The sequence below is a fragment of the Elephas maximus genome, chromosome 17 (assembly GCF_024166365.1).
Source record: "Elephas maximus indicus isolate mEleMax1 chromosome 17, mEleMax1 primary haplotype, whole genome shotgun sequence".
NCBI lineage: Eukaryota > Metazoa > Chordata > Mammalia > Proboscidea > Elephantidae > Elephas > Elephas maximus.
In genome coordinates this window covers 44,564,374-44,591,288 of record NC_064835.1, presented here as the reverse complement: position 1 = coordinate 44,591,288, position 26,915 = coordinate 44,564,374, and the positions used below count along the sequence as shown (strand labels likewise).

The following is a 26,915-nucleotide window of genomic DNA, read 5'->3' as shown; positions in this document are numbered from 1 at the left end:
GTGACACTGAAAAACACGGACAGAGGAGAAAGGGGCAGTAAAATGGGATCTTAGAGCAGGAAAATACCTTCACTGATGTTGACCAGGAAGTCTTGGCTGAAAAGCAGGATCCATGGAAGGAAAATGTAAGAGAGGAATACTACGTTCTGTGAGGGAGATTTTAAATACGAAGGGCCCAAGTTTAATATTGGGTTCGATCCAGAGTTATGAGGCATAATGGAAGAGAAAGGAAAAAGTCCAGGAAAACAAGGAAATAAACCGGGAATATTCCAGAGTCAAGAATGCACGGGGAAGAGAAAACTGATCTTTCAGCGTGTAAAGCACACTGGGCACTACCCCAAATCAGTCATGTGATATATCCATGTGAAACATGCAGGTTCCTATGATATGAAAACTCCTGACAAAGTCTACAAGAGATTTTTAGAGTATTTTTTTTTCTTTAGTTTACCACAAAATGGGATCCAGAAGAAGCCACATCCCTTAATTTTCTCCAGGTACCTGCAAATACTCCAAGGAATTCGTCAGGAGATGCAGTCTTTGGGGCAGACAGAGGAAGCGTGCATGTTCAGGGCTGAGCAGAAAGGAAGCAGCTGGTGCAGTGAAGATTCACTGGCCTGTAGCCCCCAGGAGGAGGTTTTTGTTCGAGGCTGAAGCACTGTGGGTGGATCATCATAATCTTGCATACAGTAATAAACTGCAGTGTCTTCAGCCTGGAAGTTGCTGATGGTGAGAGTGAAGTCTGTCCCAGACCCACTGCCACTGAACCGGTCAGGGACCCCAGAATCCCGGTTAGATGCCCCATAGATGAGCAGCTTAGGAGCCTGTCCTGGCTTCTGCTGGTACCAGTTTAAATAGTCTTTGTTGCTGGAGCTGTCAAAAAGACTCTGGCTGGCCTTGCACTTGATGGTGACCGTTCCTCCTGGAGATGCAGCCAGGGAGGCTGGAGACTGGGTCATTATGATGTCCCCACTGGCACCTGTATTCAAAGTGGACAATTACCATGCATACATATACACACACTTCTTCATAGGCACGTGAAAATATCCCCCAACACAACATCTACTGATATTAGGTATCAGCACATAATTGGTTCCAGTTTGGAAATAACCATCATTTCCCACTATTTGTAAAAATCATTTTTCAGCTCTGAAAAGATACTACTCTAGATTGAACACTTTTAACTTCTCACCAGAGGCCCAGAGCAGCAGGGACAGGAGGACGAGAGTCTGTGGCACCATCTTTCTGCCCCTGCCTGCCTGTTGCAGATCAGCTCCCATTGCACAGGCCCCGTTTATAATATCTGAGCAGCCAGCGTGGGTGTTGGAGGGGCCTATGCAAAGCAGTCAGTGAACTGAAAGCAGATTACATGGACCACGGTTTGTGAAAGTATCTAATGTACATCGACAACCAAAACTATTACACAAAGTATAATTTTATCACTGGAACAGACACAGCAGTGTACTTAGAAGCTCTAATATCAGCTTAAAACCTCTCACAGTCCAGTGGATTCCAACTCAGGTCAACCCCATGTGTTACACAGTAGAGCTGCTCCATAGGGTTTTCTTGCTTGTATTCTTTATAGAAGCAGATTGGCAGGCTTATATTCCAGGGTACATCTGGGTATGTTCAAACTGCCAACCTTTAGGTTAGTAGCCCGTCACAACTGCTTGAAACACCCATGATCTAATAAATAGCTTTAGTTTCAACTTAAAAACAGTTATAAATGGGTTCAGGTTCCATAAATGATGGAGTAGTTTCCTCAAATCAACAGTTTTGGGAAATAATAAAAAAGGCTGGAAAATAATATCGAAGGAAACGGAAGAATATGGGAAATTTTTTCCTCAATGTTTGATAAAAATTTATAGCTAGAAAATGTCTGAGCTCTAAAGACACTTGTATCCTGAAGGATAGCTAAAAGACACTGCAAGCATTTGAGATTGGATTCCAGGGCTATGCAAGGCCCAGAGAAATGGAAGACAGGCCCAGAATTCACCTGTGTGGAAAGTCCTCATTGATTCCATATTGAGCTAGCTCTTACGAGGGCTCAGATCAGAAAGGAAGTGTCAACCAAAGAGAAAGTAGAACCTATCATGTCCACAATGGCTAAGATCTAAGAAGAGGGCTCTAGATTCATTGTGGAAATGGACAGGAAAAAACAAACAGGATTTCCTTGTAAAGTTGTGATTGAATATCAACTCTTCGAGGAGTTTCATTCCAGGTATGCATGGCCTTGGTGTGCCTGGAGCAGCTGAATCTTCAAGGTGAGACACCATCTCTCTTACTTTGGATATATTATCAGGAGGGGCCAGTCCCTGGAGAAGGACATTATGCTTCTTATAGTAGAGGGTCAGCGAAAAAGAGAAAGAGCCTGAAAGAAATGGATTGACACAGTGGCTGCAACATAGGGCTCAAGCATAGCAAAGATTGTGAGGATGGCTCAGGGTCATGGAGTGTTTTGTTCTCTTGTATAAGGTCACTGTGCTGATTTGAGGGCACATAACTACAACAATAGCATGATATGAATGCCAATGTGATGCAACAAAAATAACAGAACAAAAGGAATTCTGTTCTTTCTTCAGATTTGGGCATTACATGAGTTTATTTAAACAAATAAATGATAATCTTGACATTGTGTGCAAGGTATAGAAAACTGAAAAGGAGGCACTTCAGATCTGAAAAAGAATCAACTGAATTTCTAGAAATTAGAAATAGAATTACCAAAATTTTAAAACTCAGTAGGAGACTTCCACTTGTAGGCTAAATGGAATATCAAGGATAAGATTTACCCTCAAGCATGAAAAAACCAAAAAAATAATTTAATTAACTAAAATTTTATTTAATAGTTAACTCACTCATCTCCGAGTCCACCAACAGTGGTCTCAAAAACAAAACAAAGCAAAAAAAACCCTGGGGCTCTACTTCTGAAAAATCAGTCTTTGAAAACCATATCGATCACAGTTCTACTCAGACACACGTGGGGTCACCATAAGTCAGAAGCAACTCAGTGGTGAACTCTTTTTAATCTTACAGATCTAGATTGCCAGGCCTTTCTTCCTAGGCCCCATTGTTGGATTTCAACTGCTAACCTTTTGGTTAGTAGTCGAGCACAAAACATTTGCTCCACATCACTAGCTTAATTTTAGTTTGGGGCAGATAATCCAAGATGATATGTGGCCTTTACTGCCATATTCAAAAAGTAAGTCAGAAGAGAGCACCCTACAAGATTTTCCACCACAACCCTGTGCTCTCAGACTTCACCATCATACTCCCTGGCTCTTGGCATAAATGCCCCCATGCCAAACCCCATCGTGGGCTCGGCCCTGCTTATCTGAGCCTCATAAAGGAAGCCTTTTCTAAGGAATGGAACCTGAGCAACATTACACAAGAGAGAAGCTTCAGGGTGGTGACACCATCCAAATCCTCAGTCTCCTGCTCTACTCTGTTCCAGGTCAGAAGATATTTACAAACCTGGAATTGGTGTTTTCTCTACAGAGTAATCCTTCCATGAAGACCTACAATTTTAAAAAGAGATATGAAATAAATGCTACAGCCACACAGGCCTGTCCACCTACCACACTTACACTATTTTGGCTGGATTGTTTCTTCTATCCCTGATTGCACAGCATCTCTGCATCATCCCCATGTGCACGCAGTGCCCTGTTGGGTGGTCTGTGGTAAGGTAGTCCTCAGGTTGGGTCACAATGCAAAATCATCAAGGAACCATGTGTTCGAAGTATGTGACTGGGACTGAGAACCAACAAGTGTCCTCACAGTCACCCAACTGACCGACTAGGCAGTCAGCACAGCCCTTCTTCTGCAATGTCCCTCAACACCTTTTATTGGCTGGAATTTTTTTGAGGATATTATTCTGTAATTTTCTTTTTTTGTGGTTTCTGCGTCTGGCTTTGGTATCAGGTTATGCTGGCTTCCTGTAATGAGTTCAAGAGTATTCCTACCTTTTTTACACTCTGAAATACCTTTAGTAGCACTGATGTTAACTCTTCTCTGAATGTTTGGTAAAATTCTCCAGGACAGCCTTCTGGGCCAAGGATTTTTTTTTGGCGGGGGGATGGGGGGGATTTTTTTTTTTTATTACCTCTTTAATTTCTTCTTTTGGTATGGGTTTATTTTTTTTTTCTACCCAAGTTTAGTGTTAGTTTAGGTAAGCAGTGTCTTTCTAGAAAATTGTCCATTTCCACCAGGTTTTCAAATTTATTGGAATACAATTTGTCATAGTATTCTGTTATGATCCTTTTTATTTCAGTTGGGTCTGTTGTGATATTGCCCATCTCATTCAGGTTATCTGTTTCCCCTCCTGGCAGTGGGTTTGGTTTTTGCTTCCTGTTTTTCTTTTGTCAGTTTGGCCAATGATTTGTTGATTTTGCTGATCTTTTCAAAAAAAACCCAGCTTTCGGTCTTGTTGAATCTTTCAATTGTTTTTCTATTTCATTTATTTCTGCTCTAATCTTTTTTCCTTTCTTCTGGTGCCCAAGAGCTCCTTTTTCTGCTCTCTATTACTTCAAGTTGTACGGGTAATGTTTTGATTTTGGCCCTTTCTTCTTTTTCGGTGTGTACATTTATTGCTGTAAATTGATCTCTAAGCACTGCGTTTGCTGCATCCCAAAAGTTCTGGTAAGATGTCTTTTCATTCTCATTTGATACTATGAATTTCTTTATTTTCTCCTTGATTTCTTCTGTAACCCGGTAGCTTCTTTTTTTTCTTCTAAATAGAACTCTAGATGAAGCTTTTCTGAGCAAACTAGTTTCTCATTAAACAGTACACACACTGTTTTATGACATTGGTTAACAACTCCACAACATGTCAACGCTCTCCTTTCTGAAACTTAGGTTCCCTATCACCAGCTTTCTTGTTCCCTTCTGCCTTCTAGTCCTTGCCCCTGGGCTGGTGTGCCCCTTTACTCTTGTTTTGTTTTATGGGCCTGTCCAATCTTTGGCTGAAGGGTGAACCTCAGGAATGACTTCATTACTGAGCTGAAAGCATATCTGGGGGCACAGTCTCAGGGTTTCTCCAGTCTCTGTAAGGCCAGCAAGTCTCCAGCTCTCTCCAGGACCCTCTTTTGTGATTCCTGTCAGAGCAGGCATTGATGGTATCCAGGCACCATCTAGTTGTACTGGATTCAGTCTGCGGGGGGCAGTGGTAGATGTGGTCCTTTAGTCCTTTGGATTAATCTTTTCTTTATATCTTTAGTTTTCTTCATTCTTCCTTGCTCCCGAAGGGGTGAGGCCAGTGGGGTATCCTAGATGGGTGCTCACAGGTTTTTAAGACCCCAGATGCTACTCACCAAAGTAGAGTGTAGAACCTTTTCTTTATAAACTATGTTACTCCAATTGAGAGAAATATTCCCAGGGACAATGGTCCCCACAGCCCTCAGCCCAGGAATTTGATCCCTCAGGGAGTCTGGATGTGTTTATGGAGCTTCCATGACCTTGCCTTGTACAAGTTGTGCTGTCTTCCCCAGTATTGTGTACTGCCTTCCCCTTCACCAAAGTTACTACTTATCTATTGTCTATTTAGTGTTTTTCCATCTCCACCCCTCCCCTCCCTCTTAACCATCAAAGATTTCTTCTTTTTGTGTGTAAACCTTTTTGTGAGTTTTTACAGTAGTGATGTCATACAATATTTGTCTTTTTGTGAGTAACTTATCTCACTCAGCATAATGCCCTCCAGGTTCATCCATAGTAGGAGATACTTCACAGATTCATCATCCTTCTTCATCATCCTGTAATACTCCATTGTGTGTATGTACCACAGTTTCATTATCCATTCATCTGTTGATGGACATCTAGGTTGTTTCCATGTTTTTCCTAGTGTGGAGAATCGTGCAATGAACATGGTTGTGCATACGTCTATTGGTGTAATGACTCTTATTTATCTAGGATATGTTCCTAGGAGTGGCATTGGTGGATCATATGGTATTTCTAATTTTTTTTTTTTAAGGAAGAGTCATGTTATTTTCCAAAATGGTTATGTTATTTTGCATTCCCATCAGCAGCACATAAAAGTTCCAATCTCCCTGCACCCTCTCCAACATATGTTATTTCCTGTTTATTTTGATTGGTGACAGTAATGCTGTGGTGCGATGGTATTTCATTGGGGTTTTGATTTAAATTTCTCTAATGGTTTTTTTTTTTTTTAATGGCTAGTGATTGGGATCATGTTCTCTTTTGTCTGTTAGCTGCTTGAATGTCTTTGGTGAAGTGTCTGTTCATTTCCTTTGCCCATTTTTGAATTGGATTATTTGTCTTTTTGCTGTAGAGGTATTGGATTTTCTTGCAGATTTTAGACATTAGACCTTCGTCTGATTTGTAACTGTGAAATTTTTTTTCCTAGTCTGAATTTCTCTGTTTACTGTTTTGCTGAAGTCTTTTGACGAGCATGTGTTTAATTTTTACAAGATCTCAGTTATCTGGCTTATCTTCTGGAGTTTGTGTGTTGTTGGTTGTGGTTTGTATCCTATTAATGCCTTGTATTAGGACCTCTAGCATTGATCCTATTTTTTCTTCTATGACCTTCATATTTTTTGGCTTTATATTTAGGTCTTTGTTCCATTTTGAATTAATTTTTTTATATGGTAAGAGATATGGGTCCTGTTTCATTTTTTTCATATGGAAATCCAGTTTTGCTAACATCAGTTGTTAAAAGGAGTATCTTTTCCCTATTTGATGGACTTTGGACCCTTCTCGAAGATCAGGTGACCAAAGATGGATGGACTTACATCTGCGTTCTCAATTGTGTTCCATCAGTCAATGTGTCTGTTGCTGTACCAGTACGGAATGTTTAGATTACCGTACTCTAGCTGTACAGTAGGTTCTGAGGTCAGGTAGGGCTAGTCTTCCTACTTATTCTTCTTCTTCGATAGTGCTTTACTTATCTGGGGTTTTTCCCTTTCCATATAAACTTAATGATAAGTTTTCCCATCTCTTAAAGTGTATTGGTATTTTGATTGGGGTTGCACTGTACATGTAAATCACTTCGAGTAGAATTGTTGTTTTCACAATGTTGATTCTCCCTATCCATGAACATGGTATGTTTTTCCATTTATGTAGATGTCTCTTGTTTTCCTGCAGGAGTATTTTGTAGTTTCTTTGAATAGGTCCTTTACATCCTTGTTTAGACTTATTCCTAAATTTTTAAATTTTTTAGGGGCTATTATAAATGGTATTGTTTTCCTGATTTCCTTTTCATTATTGTCTTTATTGTTGTATAGATAACCAACTGATTTTTGTATGTTTATCTTGTATCCTGGGACTGTGCTGAATCTTCCTATTAGGTCCAGTAGTTTTCTTGTGGAGTCTTTTGGGTTTTCTGTGGAGAGTATTGAATCATCCACAAAAAAGGACCGTTTTACTTCTTTAATAACAATTTGGATGCCCTTTGTTTCTTTTTCTTTCCTTCTTGCTCTAGCTAGAAGTTCCAGGACAACGTTAAATAGGAGAGGGGATAACTGGCATCCATATCTTGTTTCTGTTCTTGAGGGGAATGTTTTCAGCATCTCTCCATTAAGAATGATTTTGGTCTTTGGCTTTGCATAGATGGCCTTTATTATGTTGAAAAATTGCCCTTCTATACCTATTTTCTACACCTATTTTATCGAGAGTTCCTATCAAGAATGGGTGTTGGACTTTGTCAGACTCCTTTTCTGCATCTATTCAGATGATCGTGTGATTCTTAGCTTTCCTTTTACTAATGAGGAGGAGTGCATTGATTGATATGCTAACGTGGAACCATCCTCGCATACATGGTATGAGTCCTGCTTGGTTGTGGAGTTTTTTTTTTTTAGTATATTTTGCTGAATTCTATTGGGTAGAATTCTGTTGATAATTTTTGCATCTATATTCATGAGAGAAATTGGTATGTAATTTTTTTTTCAGTCTATTTTTTGTGTCAGGGTTATGCTGGCTTCATAGAATTTATTTGAAAGTATCCCTTCCTTTTCTGTGTTCTGAAATATGTTGAGTGATAATGATGTAAGCTCTTCTCTGAATGTTTGGTAGAATTCTCTAGTAAAGCCATCTGGGCTGAGTCTTTTTTGTTGTTGTTGGGAGTTTTTTTCTTACTTTTTCTATCTCTTGTCATGGGTCTGTTCATATTTTCAACATCATTTTGTTTTAAGAGGTGTAGGTTGTGTGTTTGTAGAAATTTGTCCATTTCTCTAGGTTTTCAAATTTGTTGGAGTATACTTTTTCATAATACTCTGTTATGATTCTTTTTATTTCCCTTGGGCCTGGTGTAATGATTCCCATTTCATTTCTTATTTGTATTATTTGTGTCTTCTTGTATTTTTCTTTTGTCAATTTGACCAGTGGTTTGTCAATTTTGTTGGTCTTTTCAAAGAACCAACTTTCTATTGTTTTTGTAGCCTCTATTTCATTTATTTCTGCTTTGATTATTTTTTTCCTTTCTTCTGGTAGCTGGGGGCTTCTTTTGCTGTTCTCCTTCTATTTGTTCAAGTTGCGTAGCTAATGTTATGATTTTGTCACTTTCTCCTTTTTTGATGTTTGCATCTATTGCTATAAATTAACCTCTGACCACTGCCTTTGGGAAGATGTGTTTTCGTTCTCATCTGATTCTAGGATTTTTTTTTTTTTTATTCCATCTCTGATTTCTTCACTTTCCATTTAATTGATGTTGTCTTTTGTTCTTCCTGTTGTTAATTTCTACTTTTATGACATTGTGGTCAGAGAAGATACTTTGTATTTCTCAGTGTGTTGCATTTTGTTGAGTGTTGCTCTGTGTGCTAATATGTGGTCTATCCTGGAGAACATTCCATGTGCATTGGAAAAGAATGTGTACTTTGCAACTGTGGGGTGGAGTGTTGTATATATGTCTATGAGGTCAAGTTGGCTGATTGTGCCCATTAGTCTTCTGTATCTTTGTTGAGTTTCTTTCTAGATGTTTTGTCCTATAACAAAAGTGGTGAGTTGAAGTCTTCTACTATTACTGTGGAACTGCGAATTTCTCTTGTCAGTGCTGTTAGAGTTTGTTTTATGTATTTTTAGCTGTGTCATTGGGGGCATAGATGTTTATTATGGTTAAGTCTTCACTCTGGATCATCCCTTTAGTCATTATATAGTGCCCTTCTTTGTCTTTTATGTTGGGTTTTGTTTCAAAGTCTATCTTATCTGAGATTAGTATTGCCACTCCTCCTCTTTTTTGGTAGTTATTTGCTTGATATATTTTTTCCATCCTTTGATTTTTAATAAATTTATATGTTTCTTTCTAAGGTGTGTCTCTTGCCTTGTAGACCGTATATTGATGGATTCTGTTTTTTTTTTTTTTTTAAATCCATTCTGTCACTCTGTGTCTCTTTATGGGTGCATTTAGGCCATTTACATAAAGTGTTAATACTGATAAAAAAAATAGGTGTGATTTTATTTCTGTGTTGTGTATTGCTTTTATTTTTGTAGTGCTAACATTTTCTTCTTTGTTCCTCTTACTCTGCTGTGCTGAGTTCCTTTTGTTTGTGGATTTCTTTTTCTTCTCTTTTGTTTATGTATATTTTGTTTTTATTGAGGCTTTATCTTTTTTATTTTGGTGAGTAGGTTCTTTAAATTTCTTTGGGATTACGTTGAAATTTACCCTTATCTTCCTAGTTTGAGCCAGTCTAGTATTACTTGGTATCACCTTGCCTACCTCTTTATTAGAAAGTTCTATACCTGAACTGTGTATTCCCTCTTTAATTGTTCTAACATTGTTCTCATTTACAGATTAGTCTCTCTGGTTCCCTGTTGTAATTATTTTGGTTTTGGATAGCCCTTGAAAGTTTATTTTCTATGTTGGTATCTGGCTGGTAAAATCTTGTGTCCTAGGTTGAGGCTGTGGTCCGATGTCATTTGTTCTCAGGATGAAGGACTCCCTTTAATAATTCTTGTAAATTTTGTGTCATTTTCACATATTCCCTTAATTTCTGTTTATCTGGAAATGTCCTAATTTCACCATCATATTTGAATGAGAGTTCTGAAGGATATAGTGTTTGTGGCCAGCAATTTTTTTCTTTCAAGGTTTTATATATGTTATCCAATTGACTTCTTGCTTGTGTGGCTTCTGCTGAATAATCAGAGGTTAGTCTCATTGTTTCTCCTCTGTATGTGACTTTTTGTTTTTCTCAGGCTGCTTTCAGGATTTTTTCTTTACTTTGGTTTTAGTGAGTGTGATTGTGATATGCCTTGACAATTTTCTTTTGCTATTTATCCTAAACGGGATTCATTGAGCTTTTTCGGTGGATAGCTTTTCATTTTTCATATTAGAGAAGATTTCTGTTAGTAATTCTTCATTGATCCTTTCTGTGTTTTCCATTTTCTCTCCCTGTTCTGGTACTCTGATCACTTGCAAAATTTAACTTTTGATTGTATCCCACATAATTCTCAGGGTTTCTTCATTCTTCTTCTGATTTTTTTTCAAAGAGAGTTGTACCCAAGTCTTTGATTTCAATTTCACTAATTCTATCTTCCATCATTTAGAACCTGGTCCTCAGCCCTTCTATGACACTGTTTATTTCTGAAATAATGTTGTTTCCTTTGGGTTTCTTACTTTTTTCTTAATGATTTCTAGTTGTGAATGTATTTTGGTATTTTGTTCCTGTATTATTTTCCTGAATTCTTCCATTTTTTGTCTTTTTTCCATGAATTTTTCTACCTTTTCCATAAATTTGCCTATTTTTTCCTCATTTTTGTCTTTTTGTTTCTACTCTTGAACAGTTCCAGATATTAGAGATTTGAATTCTGTGTCAGGTAATTCTAATGCCTTTCTGCTACTGGAAATTCATTTGGTGTTTTATTTTGGATGCCTATTGGAACCGTCTTATCCTTTTTTATGTTTTGATATTGTCTGCTATCTCCAGGACGTTCAGTAGTCATTTTCCTCATTTACTGTTGTAGATCTGTTCATTTTGTCCTGCATTTTTATTATTATTATTATTATTATTTGGTTACATCTACTGGGTGGCCTGTGATTCTTTGTTGTTTTCTCGTCCATGGTCATTATATTTTTCACGTCCTTATCCAATGGGCAAGGCCAGTCACTCAGCTATGGTGCAGCAGGGCAGGTCCTGCTGAAGGTGAGTGGCAGGAGGTTTTGTGTGTGGCACGTACTATGGCCAACAGAGTGGAATGGTAATAAGGGCTGGGCAGGTTCACCAGTTGCTGAGTTGTCAGCTGAGACTCATGGTGACCACATATGTGTAACAGAAGATCTGTGCTCCGTAGGGTTTTTAGTGTCTGACTTTTCGGAAGCAGGTCACCTTGCATTCTTCTGATAAGCCTCTTGTAGACTGAAACCTCCAACCCTTCATTTAGCAGCCAAGTGTGTTATCTGTCTGTACCACCCAGGGACTCCTGTGCTGTAGGTTAATAACCGCTGCCATTGAGTCAATTCTGAGTCATAGAAATCTTTTTGGACACAGTGAATTTTCCCCAAAGCTTCCAAAGTATAATCTTTATAGAAGCAGATGCTCTACTTCCCTGGAATTTATTTTGACTCATAGTGACCCTATAGGACAGAGTTAAAGTGCTCCATAGAGTTCCGAAGGCTTTAAATCTTAACGGGAAGTGGAATGCTACATCATACTCCTGCAGAGAAACTGGTGGGTTCAAACCACAGACCTTTAGGTTAGCAGCCAAGCACTTTACCCACTGTAAAACTAGGGCTCCTTGTTAGGAGGGCCAAAAATTTGAGAGTGTAAATCCTGTACTTCTTTTTAATTTAGGAAACGCTGGTGGTGCAGTGATTAAGAATTTTGCTGCCAACAAAAAGATCGGCAGTTTGAATATAGCAAAAAACCCTTTGAAACCTCTTGGGGTGATTCTACTCTGTCCTATAGGGTCGCTATCAGTACCATTCCACTCCACCACAGGTTTGTTTTTCGGTTTTTGGTCCTAAGTTAACAGCACACTAGGGGGCACTCAGGTCAAATTCTTGACGTGTTTATCCTGTTTCAACTTGCAGTCTAGAATGTTTTCTGTATTTCCCTGACTCATTAAAGTGTTACTGTTGTAAAACCAAAAGAAAAGAAAGAAACCAATTCACTGCCATCAAGACAAATTCTTCCTCTCTCTGTCTATTTTTTCCTCTCACCCTTTCTCTGTTTGTCCGCAAATTTTAATCTCAGGCAACTTTCATAAGAGATTTTCCACTGTCTTTTTTTCTGTACAAGTTATGAGGGTAGAAGAGCTACTGTTATGACCAATATTAATTGCGTAGTTTGAATCCAAGGTACATCAGTTTTACTGAATCTTCTGACTTTACTGTTAAGCAAGACACAAAAGATATTGCTGTTTTGGTACTCAGAAATATTATTGACAAATATTTGCTTTTTTAATATAATCAACAAGTTTAGCCCTTTTAAAAACAAAAATTATTAAAAAAATACCAAACCCATTGTCTTCATGGTACTTCCAACTAAAGGTTACACCAAATGTGTCACAGTAGAAGTGATCTCCACAGGGCTTCCCTGGCTGTAATCTTTATACAAACTGATTTCCAGGACTTTCTTTGGTGGCACCATTTTGGGGGTTGAGTCACCAATCTTTCAATTAGTGGATGATGGCAAACTGTTTGTGCCACCCAGGAACTATTTGAATCTTTACTTTGCTTTAAATAAATAATGTTTGTGCATTCTTGGATGGAATATTAATTCTCATAATCAGTTTTAAATTTCATGTAGGGCTGCTAGGATATTCCTCTATGAGAGAACCAAATGAGGAGGTTCCTAATTTCCAGTTAAAAGAATTTGGAAGAGGAGTTAGATCTGCCAAATTAAGTTTCTATGAAGTTCTTATACCATTTAAATTTTTGATCAACATTGTGGTTTTTTTCCCCAAATTATTCCAAGGAGCTCAAATTTATTTGATCTGGTTTTGTATAATCTTATCTTTTTGTGTTATCTCATTCTATCTTTTTTGATTCAATTCAATTTGATTTGATTATATTCAATTATTACTGACTCTCCATTCTCCCCTTGGCTTAGGAGCTGTTGTAGAGGATTCAACATAAAAATTTCTAGAAATACTGAAATGTGAGTAGTTTATGCTTCAAAGAGCAGTAATTTTGGGTTATACTTGGCTTCTGATCAAGAAGATCAAAATCGGTCTTAAGTTTTCTCTTAAGAGAATGCTGCCATCTTTAAAGCAGAAAGTCACTGTTTCTACTTGCTAATGAAGAGATGGCATTACTATAAGACAAAGAACGGTTACTAAATAATTCATTGAGCCCTTGACTCTTGCTCACAGTTTTCAATTTTGGCTAACAGTTGATGAGACAAAGCGGTTAAGGCAGAAGCAACTGATTTCAGAGATCATTTTAAGTGATTTAATTTCGTGTTTGATTTTTCCAGAGGGTCTTAATATTTTCTTATTAAAATTCATATAATCAGTTTTTAAAATTCTTGAAACTGTTTAATATGGAAGAATATTCATGGAATTGGAGAACTCTCAGTCTTTACTCTCCATTATTCTGCAGGCAAACTACAATATCCAAATAAAGCTATTTCAAAAATAACATTTTTCTTTGTTATTTTAGCAAATCCATACAAATCCTCATGGCAAAGGCAGCTTCAGCAATAAAGTAAAAAGACTAGAATTCCCTTTTGTCCCCCAAAGTTTTCTTGGGTCCTGCAATCTCCATCTGTCAGGTGAAGCAGACTTTCTTACAACGTCGGACAAATAGACACACCTCCCCACCAAACTTTCAGGCAAGTTGTGACTTCTAAGAACGCCATCTGTTGAAGATAGAGGCCCCTTTCATCAAGGGTGAGTTTTGAGAGGGGATCTCAGATGAATTAAATAACTTTCAAGGCAGAGAATGCTCAGATACTCAATGGAATTAAAGTCCCCTTCGCGGTGAGCTTGGGATCAGCAGAAAGAGCTAGCACATGTTTCGGCCACATATCTTAAGCCTCAGTTGTGTGTCTCTGTAGGATTTTTCCATTTATTCAAAGAGAAAAGAAGGAAAAATAATTCAGACATTTGGAAACAGACGCAGATTAGGAAGATGGAGAATAGGGTCTTGAGCCACCAGAAAATCAGACACATTAACATTCCCTCTTTTCACAGACGTTAGAGAGAACATCTAAACTGGGAAGATAAACACTTTCACAGAGCTGTCCTGACCTCCCTGCAGTTAGAATATTTATCCACGAATGTATCCCCTAAAAAAGTGGGTGACAATTGGCAGTTATTTTTAGAGGGCAATCAGCTGTAATCACAGGTACCTCAGAGCCTAGGAATCCACTCAAGGTCACCTGCATGTGGAAACTTCCCTCTGCTGGGGGCTTGATCTCAATTCCTACACAAAGAAAAACTCTCACCTTTTTCCAGAAAAAACCTCCATTTGGGTCCACTTGGGGAAATGATCTCTTGTGTAAATCTGTTTGGTTTTGGGCTATTTGGGTAACAAAGTCTACAGAACAAAGCCTACAGAATGTGTGAGAGTTTCACACTCTACACCCCAGAAACACTGACACTAGGGTAACTGACTCAGACAGTTCCACCTCCACAATTCTCTTCCTAAATCCTACAAATCACACTCTAGCTCTCAGTTCAGTGCACACCAAACTCCCAGTATCTGACAACAGAGATAATCTACTGCAGAACCTACCTGTATAAGTTTCCTCCTTCATCTGAGTATGATCAAGATGAGAGAATTAGAGAGGTCTGTTGCCCCCCACTTGGAACACATGAAGGTTATTTTTAATATTCTTTCCCCAGCTTTTGTTATTTGTGTCCAGTGTGGAGTGGCCATCATTGACTGCTGGTCAGTTTTGTTGTCCAAGGCTGAGTATGGTTTCATAACGTACAAGAGACAGTGATTCGTTAGAATTAGGAATATTGTGATGGCTCTGGGTAGTAGGTAACATAAGGACATTTCAAGGCCATTTTCTGAGCAAGAAATATTTTTTACAATATTTTTTATTTTCTAGATATTTTAGTTCAGCATATTAAGAAATCAACCAACAATTTAAAATGGAATTTAAGAACTCTTAATTGTGCTCATGAGAAAACTGTACATAGACCAAGAGACAGTCTTTCAAACAGAGCAAGGATATACTGCATGGTTTAAATCAGAAAAGGTTTAATTCAGGTTAGTAGCTATCCCCCAAACTTTTTCAATCTGTATGATGATTTTTTTTTTTTTAATGATGAAGAAATAATTTGAAAAGGTGGACTATGTGAAGAAGAATGCAGCATCAGGATTGGTAACAACCTGCAATATTTAGATGACATAGCCATGCTTGTTGAAAGAGAAGACATGAAGCACTCACTGATGAAGATTAAAGACTGCAGCCTTCAGTTTTGATTACACTTCAACATAAAGACAACAAAAATCCTCACAAATTGACCAATAAGCATCACCGTGAAAAACGGATAAAAGATTGACATTGTGAAGGATTTCATTTTACTTGAGTCCATAAACAACACTCATGGAAGAAGCAGCCAGGAATCAAACAATTTATAGCATTGGGCAAATCACCTACAAAAGAATGCTTTAAAGTGTTCAAAAGCAAACATGTCACTTTGAGGACTACAGTCCACGTGACCCAAACCATGGCATTTTCATCTGCCTCATTTTCATGTGAAAGCTGGACAATGCCTAAGGAAGACCAAAGAAAAATTGATGCCTTTGAATTACGCTGTGGTGAAAGATACTGAACATGTCACAGGTTTCCAGAAGAACAGACAAGTCTGTCTTGCGAGAGGTAGAGCCTGAATTCTTTTTAGAAGCCAAAATGGGGAGGCTTCGTCTCATGTACTTTGTACATGTCATCAGGAGGAACCAGTCCCTAGAGAAGGACTTCATAATTAGTGTAGTAGAGGACCATCGAAAAAGAGGAATAAGATGGATTGACACAGTGGCTGCAACAATGGGCTAAAACATAACAATGATTCTAGGCCTGGTGCAGGCTGAACTGTGTATTGTTGTGCTGTACACAGGGTTTCCATGAGTCAGAACCAACTCGCCAGCATGTAACAACAACAGCTTTATATATATGTATAACGAAAGAGAGAGTAATAAGATAGGGCATTCATCAATTTTAACAAATGGTTACCAGGAATATCATATTCACTACCTGAGGTATAAAATTGTTTTCTTCTTTTCCCCTTGCCTTAAACTGGCCTATCAGCAGTCTATGTCTAAGAGATTTTTTTTCTTCCCTTTCAAGCTCTTTTGACTTGAGGGCTCTTTAGGAGTTTCATTCACTGTGTCCTAGAGAAAAAGAGTTTGTAGCATTTGATTCAAACATTCTTAAACAATTAACCTGGTATCAGCAGACACCAGACAACCTTGAATGACCCGAAGGCCATCTCATTATTTACAGACACCCTGTGGATCAGCACAGTGAGTGTGGGAGTTGCTTCCTTTTATAGATTAGCTGAGAGATAACCATGCAGGATGGTCATTCAGGGTCCCAGAGGCCAACCCTGGACAATCATCTATACATCATCAGGGTCTCTGATGGTTTCTTACAGTGTCAGGGCCATGTACATTGTGTCATTGACATGAATACATCCTTTTCCAATCCAAAGAGACCACTACTGCAGGCAGAACCAACCTTACCTCTGTTGATTTTCCTCCAAACACAGAAGACACTTTGTTATTTGCTCACCGGAGAGGCCCACCTTCCCCTTGGTTCTCTCCACACTGCTGCGCCCACCAAGGGATTTGCATGTTGTTTCCCAGGGAGGACCTTACCTGGCAAAGTCTGATATAAAAAGTCAGCTCTAATCTGCTTTTACTTATCAGGATTTATTCCTTCAACTTCAAAATGAGGTTTCCTGCTCAGCTCTTGGGGCTGTTAATGCTCTGGATCCCTGGTGAGGACAGAGCGGGGGATGGGAAAGGAGCAGGAGGTGGGGAGGGTGAGCTCTGGGGGCACCTCAGGTTCCTGTGTGTATTCTGTTCTCAAGTTAGATGAGTAAGCCACACCCACTCTGAGAGGTATGTGGTGTTTAGATCAGTGAAACTGAGGAGAACACAAGAGTAAGAGGGACCTACTCCCTGGTGAAGATTTTCACAAAGAAAACCAAAAATCAAGCCAAGCCCACTGCCATCGAGTCAATTCCAACTCATAGTGAAATCCCCGTGGCACAGTGGTTTAGAGTTCAGCTGCTATCCAGAAGGACAGCAGTTCAAATGAACCAGGTGCTCCTTGGAAATGCTGTGGGACAGTTCTACTCTGTCCTATAGGGCCACTATGAGTCGGAATCAACTCGAATGCAATGGCTTCACAAAGAAAGAGCTTCTTTTATGTCTGGTAGTATCAGAGTTTGTTTGTTTGTTTTTTTTATTGCACACACAGAATTTAGCCCGAAATAAATAGCAGAAGGAAATCTTGAAAATGGTTCTTAGTATTGGTACATAACCTTGCTCTTCTCTCTTGTCATTTTAGCATTCAGCAAGGATATTATGACGACTGAGACCCCACTCACTCTTCCGGTCACTCTTGGAGAGCTAGCCACTCTCTCCTGCAAGTAGAGTCAGAGCCTCCTACATAGTAATGGTAAACCTATTTGTACTGGTACCAGCAGAAGCCAGGCCAGGCTCCACAGCTCCTGATCTCTCTGGTTTCTAACCAATTCTTAGGGGTCCCAGAGAAGTTCAGTGGTAGTGGATCAGGGACAGATTTCACTCTGAAATTCAGCAGGGTGGAGGCTGAGGATGTTGCAGTTTATTACTGCATGCAAGCTACAAAATATCCTCCCACAGTGGAGCAACCTTGCACAAAAACTTCTCTGCTTGGGGTAGACCAGCTGCCCAAATGAGTGGCCTGTGTGGGGAGTCAGCCCAGCAGGTAGGTTCTCTGAGTCTGCTAAGAGGAAGATGCTGGAGACCTCAGGGGAATTTGTTGCCTCTGAGGACTCTGCACCATGAGTGACTCTGCTACACCTCAAAAGGCTGCTCCGTTGTGGCCCATCAGGTGGACTAGTCTTAACATGGCAGAGCCAGCAGGGATGATGGAGGAGGTCCAGATGTTCCTGAGAAACTAGACCTGATGCCAGGAGAGCCGACTGAGAGCTCATCCTAAGTCTCCCACCTGTGTACATTTGTCGGTTAAATTTAGTCAGCATGACAGGCAGACAGTTGACACAGACTGTAGCAACACAGGTTGAATACATGTGGAGGTTTAGTAGGCTTCTTTGTATATTTTATCAGGATGATATTTAGAAATTAGTCTTGTCCCACTCTCCCAACCCCCTGCTTCTCATTTTACCACTTACACTTCCCCTTGAATTAAGGTAGTTGAAATATCATTCTATATTAGCTGTCTTCAGGGGAGTGTGGCTGAGAAGGATTTGTGAAGATGTTGGTTATTGAGTCTCCAAAAAGCCTTTTATAAATTTATCAAAGACACAAGATCCTAATTCCATCCGTCTTCAAATTTCCCCAGTTGCTTCCTGTAGAGAAAAATAAGGAGTTCTTAGAATTTTAAAAGTTGTGTTTTTTTTAAAAAGAAAACAAAACATAGACTGAAAGATATAGAACATAGAATTTTATCAATCAAATACTAGAAGGATACAAAATGACAGAAAAGTTTTTCATTCCAAAAGTAAGAATTTTAAGACTGTGGTGGACTGCAAAAAATGGAATCATGAAGGGCACATAACAGAGGTCTACTATTGGCCTGTGGATTCTCTCCCAGTAGTGTTTCTCTGTCTGGGAAAGGTCAGAATTCTGTCCAAGCATATTTTTGGAAAATTCTAAAAAGGAACAAAAAGTCACATGAATATCTTCACAGCTATAAATTTTTTTTTTTCTTTTTGAAACCTTAGGTGATCCAGTTCTCGTTTTTTCTACAGCCTCTGATATCACTAAAATAACATTTTTGCATTTTATTCCTTTGGTTTTGTAGTTTTTATAATGGTTGTGTTGGTCCTCCAACTCCTGTAATTTTCTACTTAGAAATGGTACTTTGTTTCATTTTTTAAAATAAATAATGTTTTGAAGATGATGACCTTGGGATTTTATTGTCATAAACAGAACAAAAAGGAGGAGCTTACATGGCACTATAGACAGAAGCACCACACTGTGCCTCCACAGCAAAGACCCGAAAAACTAAGTGAAACAGAGAACCATCAATCCTGGCACGTGTAGCATCACAGGAAGAGATCAAGAATTGAGCCAAGCACCAAATGGAATAAGAAACTGAGAGAGAATAGAGAGCAAGGAGAAATTAGAGCGGCGGTCTCCTATCAGCTAAGGCAGCATGGATTCACCATCTTGGACTCCAGTTGGAGATCAGCAAACAGGAAGTATACGAAAGCAGCAACACAGAGCTCCCAGTAGGAGACAGAGCATCTAGTAACGAGCAATATAGGCTTTCCCACTCACGATTCAAACATGAAATCAAAAATGAGAAAAATTAATTTAGAAGCACCACCATTTTATCTAAATGAAAACTGCTTCAGATATTGTGGGCCCAGTGCTCTGAAAATAAACAAGTTGCATTTGAAATGGATGCTAATATTCTTTACAACGGGTTACTTGAGTGATGCAAATGGATACATTGTAGACTACTAAAAGGTGGGCGTTTCAAACTAGCAAGAGACTTCTTGGGGATAAGGCCTAGAGATCTGCTTCTGAAAGGTCACAGCCTTGAAAACCCTATGGAGTGCAGTTCTATTCTGCACATCTGGTGTAACCGTGAGTCAGAATCAATTTAGCAGCAACTGAAAACAACAGGATCCTTTAACAAATTTGTGTCTTCTGGCTTTTTTCAAATGGTCAATCCCTTGGTGTATGGAAAATGTCAGTAAACATGGTCTGCCATTCACACATTCATTATCTTCTGTTTGAAAAACAAGAATTCAATAGTTAATTTTGTGTCAAGCATGCTCTATTATGTTTTATTTCATTACTGTCCAAAGGTAGAAAAAAAAAAAAACACTTTTACCCAGCAATAAAAAAGTGACACAAGTTCACATCCTCATTAAGTGAAAAACCACTGTAACAAGAGAATACAGACTGTTCTCCGTTACTTTCACGGCAGAACTGCAGAGTCTGCACTTCCCCCATGAATTTTCCTTATAACTAAGCTATCATTTTGAACAGGTTCCACTACCTCCAGTGAGTGGCAGCCTGGCAGCTTTGGACATAGGCAGGTCAAGGCATAATTGGCTGCAAACCAAATGACTGCAACCAATATTTTACCCATCACCACCTGCAAGTAAGAGTAGCTCATCAAAAATTATCAAAATATTAGTGCTTAAGGGATTAAGGTCCCAAGATGACAAGGAAAAAAGATCAGGAAAAGTGAGGTGGGTTATTTCTAGTCTAAGGTTTAACCTCATGTTAAAGTGAAAGCTCTCTGCAAGTCACATGGGTCTCATCACCTAAGTCATGGCGAAAGCCAAGGAGCTGGGAGGGAGAGGTCTTAAAACCATTGTACTCAGTTAAATAAAAAAAAAAAAAAAAAAAAGCATTTTGGTGGAGTACATTCTGACTCCTAATGGACCTATACAATTTAAAATGATGCTTTATTAGAAAATTTAAAAAAAAATGAGGGAAAAGGCAAAACTATAGAGACAGTAAAAAGTAAGTGGTTGCAGGCAGCTCAGGAGGAAGAGGGAGGGATGAATAGGTAGAGAACAGGGCATTTTTCAGGCAGGAATGTATGATCCTGTAATGGTCGAGCCATGATTTTATGCATTTGTCAAAACCCACAGGACTGTAGAAGACAAAGACTGCACCCTAATGTGAATTAAGGACATCAGCTAGTACTAATGTATCACTATTGGCTCATCACTGGTAATGAATGTACCCTGTGACTGTAAGATGTTAAGAAGAGGAGAAACACCACACAGGGGAGAACAGGTGTGTGTGATAGCTCTCTGCACTTTCTGCACAATTTTTCTGTAAACCTGAAACAGCTCTAAAGAATAAAGTCTAATTATAGACCTATATCCCTCATGAAAATAGATGCAAAAATCCTCAGCAAAATTCAGCCAATACAATTCAAGAACATATCACAAAAAGAATTCACCAAGACCAAGTGGGATTCATATCAGGTGTGCAGGGATGGTTCAACATTAGAAAAACAATTAACGTAATCCACCACATAAAAAAAAACAATAGACAAGAATCACATGATTTTATCAATTGATGCAGAAGAGGCATTTGACAAAGTTCAACACTCATTCATGATAAAAACTCTCAGCAAAATAGGAATAGAAGGAAAATTCCTCAACATAAAAAAGGGCATTTATACAAAGCCAATAGCCAACATCACCCTAAATGGAGAGAGCCTGAAAACATTCTCATTGAGATTGGGAACCAGACAAGGATGCCTTTTATCACCGCTCTAATTCAGCATTGTGCTGGAAGTCCTAGCTAGAGCAAACAGGCTAGATAAAGAAATAAAGGGCATCCAGATTGGCAAGGAAGAAGTAAAAGTATCACTATTTGCAGATGATGTGATCTAATACACATAAAGCCCTAAGGAATCCTCCAGAAAACTACTGAAACTAAGAGAAGAGTTCAGCAGAGTATCGGGATACAAGATAAACATACAAAAATCAGTTGGATTCCTCTACACCGAGAAAAAGAACATCGAAGAGGAAATCACCAAATTAATGCTGTTTATAGTAGCCTCGAAGAAGATAAAATATTTAGGAATAAATCTTACCAGAGATGTAAAAGACTTATACAAAGAAAACTACAATACACTTGTACAAGAAACCAAAAGAGACTTACACGAGTGGAAGAAAATACCTTGCTCGTGGATAGGAAGACTTAACATTATAAAAATGTCTATTCTACCAAAAGAGATCCGTACATTTAGTGCAATTCCGATCCAAATCCCAAGGACATTCTTTAATGAGATGGGGAAACAAATCACCAATTTCATATGGAAGGGAAAGAGGCCCCGGATAAATAAGGCATTACTGAAAAAGAAGGACAAAGTGGGAGGCCTTATTTACATGCTTTTAGAACCTATTATACTGTCAGAGTAGTCAAAACAGCCTGCTACTGTTACAACAACAGACACATGGACCAATGGAACAGAATTGAGAATCCGGAAATAAATCCATCCACATCTGAGCAGTTGATATTTGACAAAGGCCCCAAAACAGTTAAATGGGGGAAAGACAGTCTTTTTAACAAATGGTGCAGGCATAACTGGATATCCATCTGCAAAAAAATGAAACAAGACCCATACCTCACTCCATGCACTAAAACGAGCTAAAAATGGATCAAAGACCTAAATATAAAATCTAAAACGATGAAGATCATGGAAGAAAAAATGGGGACAACATTAGGAGCCCTAATACATGGCATAAACAATATACAATACATTATAAAGAATGCAGAAGAAAAACTAGATAACTGGGAGCTCCTAAAAATCAAACACCTATGCTCATCCAAAGGCTCACCAAAAGAGTAAAAAGACTACCTACAGACTGGGAAAAAGTTTTTAGCTATGACATTTCTGATCAGTGCGTGATCTCTAAAATCTACATGATACTGCAAAAACTCAACTGCAAAAAGGTAAATAACCCAATTAAAAAATGGGCAAAAGATATGAACAGGCACTTCACTAAAGAAGACATTCAGGTAGCTAACAGATATATGAGGAAATGTTCACAATCATTAACCATTAGAGAAATGCAGATCAAAACTACAATGGGATTTCATCTCACTCCAACAAGGCTGGCATTAATCCAAAAAACACAAAATAATAAATGTTGGAGAAGCTGTGGAGAGATTGGAACACTTCTACACTGCTGCTGGGAATGTGAAATGATACAATCACTTTGGAAATCGACTTGGTGCTTCCTTAAATAGCCAGAAATAGAACTACCATACGATCCAGCAATCCCACTCCTTGGAATATATCCTAGAGAAATAAGAGCCTTTACACAAACAAATATATGCACACCCATGTATATTACAGCACTGTTGACAATAGCAAAAAGATGGAAGCAACCAAGGTGCCCATCAAAGGATGAATGGAAAAATAAATTATGGTATATTCACACAATGGAATACATACATTGATAAAGAACGGTGAGAAATCTGTGAAACATTTCATAACATGGAGGAACCGGGAAGGTATTATGCTGAGTGAAATTAGTCAGTTGCAAAAGGTCAAATATTGTATAAGACCACTATTATAAGAACTTGAGAAATAGTTTAAACTGAGAAGAAAACATTCTTTCGTGGTTGAGAGAGGGGGGAGGGAGAGAGGGAGGGTGGGAGAGAGGCATTCACTAATTAGATAGTAGATAAGAACTACTTTAGGTGAAGGGAAAGACAGCACACAATACAGGGGAGGTCAGCACAATTGGACTAAACCAAAAGCAAAGAAGTTTCCTGAATAAACTGAATGCCTCAAAGGCCAGCCTAGCAGGGGCAGGGGTCTGGGGACCATGGTTTCAGGGGACATCTGAGTCAATTGGAGTAATAAAATCTATTAAGAAAACATTCTGCATCCCACTTTGAAGAGTGGTGTCTGGGGTCTTAAACGCTACCAAGCAGCCATCTAAGATGCATCAAATGGTCTCAACCCACCTAGATCAAAGGAGAATGAAGAACACCAACGACACAAGGTGATTACGAGCCCAAGAGACAGAAAGGGCCATATAAACCAGAGACTACATCATCCTGAGACTAGAAGTACTAGATGGTGCCCGGCTACAACCGATGACTGCCCTGACAGAGAACACAACAGAGAACCCCTGAGGGAGCAGGAGAGCAGTGGGATGCAGACCCCAAATTCTCATAAGTCCAGACTTAATGGTCTGACTGAGATTAGAAGGAACCCAGTGGTCATGGCCCCCAGACCTTCTGTGGCCCCAGAACAGGAACCATTCCCGAAGCCAACTCTTCAGACATGGATTGAACTGGACAATGGGTTGGAGAGGGATGCTGGGGAGGAGTGAGGTTCTTGGATCAGGTGGACACTTGAGACTATGTTGGCATCTCCTGCCTGCAGGGGAGATGAGAGGGTAGAGGGGGTTAGAAGCTGGCAAAATGGGCACAAAAAGAGAGTGGAGGGAGAGAGCAGATTATCTCATTAGGGGGAGAGTAATTGGGAGTGTGTAGCAAGGTATATATGTGTTTTGTGTGAGAGACTGACTTGATTTTTAAACTTTCACTTAAAGCACAATAAAAATTATTAAAAAAAAAAAGAATAAAGTCTTTTGAAAATGAAATAAAAAATTCTGGGACAAAGGCTAAACTGGACAGGACCCTGAGGCAGTTGATACATACCAGGAATGTTTCAAACAATTCTGAATACATAAGGTTATACAAAAAACAAACAGATTGACCCCCAGAAAATAAACTAGGCAATATAATCAAAAAGGATAATCATGATTTCCTAGATTAGTTGCATATCAGAATCATCTAGGAACGTATTTTGACTATGAATATTGAGAGCCACAGTTGGCCAAATTGGTGAGAATTCCCCGAACTGGGGTTTGGGAATCTGTATTTTAGCAAGGTCTCCAGATTGTTCTTTTGTCGTGTGTGGCACCAATCCTTGAAATGGCATATACAGACCACTGCTGCATCCCACACAAGCATCCCAGTGATACTGGGGAAAAATAAAACCTGCTTCGTATGGTATTTATGAGGATTAAAAGAGATGCAGAAGGCATATCAAAAATGTTAATCATTATCATTTTTATTCAAATATAAAAGTAATGAAAACACAGCTAAGAATTTTAAATGACTACTTGACTTGGAAATTAAGGGTGCATTGCTAACTTTACTGTAGGCTGTGTAAAAAGGCAAGACATTGCAGAGTATTCAAGAGAAGATCAGATAAATAAGTGGAGGCAACAAATGAAAGGAAGGCCAATAGGGAGATGATGAATGTGGTTTGAAGTTGCCTTTTTACTGTGATAGGAGGAGACTGAATTAGGGACCCCAAAGCTATGAGGTGCTAATTCTAGAATGAGTATATGTTCCCATCCATAGCAAAGAATTTGCAGATGTGATTTGCAGGTAAGGATCTTGAGATATGGAGATTATCCTGGATAATCAGGATGGACCCTAAATGCCACTGCATATATCCTGTTAAAAGAGGAAGATATGATCACACACAGAAAAGATGGCTACCTGAAAACGGAGCAGAGAAAGATGTAAAGATGCTGGCCTTGAAGACCACAGTGATGTGGCCACAAGACAATGAATGACAGCAGCCACCAGAAACTGGAGGAGGGAAGGAACAGATTCTCTACTAGCGCCTTTGGAAGAATCATGGTCCTAACAACATTTTGATTTTAGCCCAGTGATACTGGGACCATCCTAATGGCATGAATCCTTAAAAGCAGAGATCCCATCTCAACTACGGTCAGAGCGAGATGTGAAATCTAAAGAAGAATCATATAGATGCCATGTTGCTGACTAAAGATGGATGTAGGAGACCATGGGCCAAGAAATGCAGGAGTCTACGAAGAACCAGAAAAAACAAGGAATTTGATTTTCCCCTAGTGTTGCCAAAAAGAATAGAACCCTGCCAACAGGACTTCTGTAAAATGACGATTTTAGTCTGTTTGTTTTAATCCACTAAATCTGTGGTAATTTGTTACAGCAGCAATAGAAAACTGATACAGAGGGTTAGAGTGCATGTTGCTACAGGGACTTTCCACCACAGGGAGCCCAAATCAAATCAAAAACCAAACCTGTTGCAGTTGAGTCAGTTCCAAATCACAGTGACCCTAGGACAGAGCAGAAGTGCTCTAAAAGTTATCCAAGGCTGTTATCTTAATGGAAGCTGATGCTACATCTTTCTCTTGCTGAGCAGTTAGTGGGTCCAAACCACCAACATTTTGCTTAGCAACCAAGAATTTAACCATCTACAGGCAACCAAAGAGACATTGAACCCCTGAATTATCCCCTGAGCCCTGCAAACATTCCTGTAGGTAAGTCAGGAGACACAGGCTCTCACCAGATGGAGGAAGTGTGGGAACCCAGGGCCTGTGGGTGGAAGCAGTTGCCCGTGCAGAGACTCGCTGACACACAGCCTGGGGAGGAGGTTTGTGCTCACACTAAAGCACTGTGACAAGAATGCCATTATTTTTCTGACAGTAATAATCTGCCACATTTTCAGGCTGGAGGCTATTGATGGTGACAGTGAAATCAGTCACAGGCCCATTGCCACTGTACCAGATGGGGCCCCAGATGTCTGGGTGAATGCTGAGTAGACGAGCAGCTTAGGAGCCTGTCCTGGTTTCGGCTGGTACCAGGCTAAGTAAGGAGCTCTTCACACTCTGACTGCACTTGTAGTTGAAGGTGACCATTTCTCCTGGAGCTGCAGCCAGGGAGACAGAAGACTGGGTCATGAAAATGTCCCCACTGGCACCTGCATTCAGAGGGAACAATTACCATACACACTTACATTAGGTCAACACATTTAAACACATCATTTTCGTGTTGTGTTTTTTTATAGCATTGCATGTGTAACAGAGTCTGTTTAGGTAATAAACATTGTTTCACTCCACACCTAAAATCATTTTTCCTGAGCTACAAAGATATTAATCTGGATGCATGGATGGGTTTTTTGATCTGTCACCTGAACCCAGAGCAGCAAAACCATGAGGAGCTGGGTCTGTGCCATCATCATTGTGCCATTGCCCTGCCTGATGCAGATCATTCACACCGAGATGACAGAAACTTTTTGAAAAGCTCAAAGCAGACAGCCTTTGGTGCAGTGTTTAAGAGCTATGGCTGCTAACCAAAAGACTGGCTCTGTGAATTCACTAGCTGAAATTTGGGAATCCTTGGGAAATTCTACTCTGTCCCATAGGGTTACTGTGAGTGAGACTTGACTCCACAGAAACAGGTTTTTTAGCAGCTGGCCAGGGCCAGAGGGGCCTATGCAAAGCAGACAGGGGTTCTGGAAGTAAAAGGGGTGGGCAGTGAGTCGTGGAGGTATATGATGTAAACAAAGACT

At 39.3% G+C, this 26,915-nt stretch overlaps 2 gene segments (V, D, J or C); both read right to left on the bottom strand.

Annotated features, from left to right (window-relative positions):
* Positions 1-521: 521 nt before the first annotated feature.
* Positions 522-1,268, bottom strand: LOC126060235 (immunoglobulin kappa variable 4-1-like). The segment is given in 2 exon segments: positions 522-976; positions 1,190-1,268. Coding segments are annotated over 2 exon segments (504 nt in total).
* Positions 1,269-26,175: 24,907 nt separating this feature from the next.
* Positions 26,176-26,915, bottom strand: part of LOC126060234 (immunoglobulin kappa variable 4-1-like) — a 49,013-nt gene continuing 48,273 nt past the window's right edge. Inside the window, 1 exon segment of the V gene segment in view lies at positions 26,176-26,324. Coding sequence covers positions 26,176-26,324 — 149 coding nt within the window.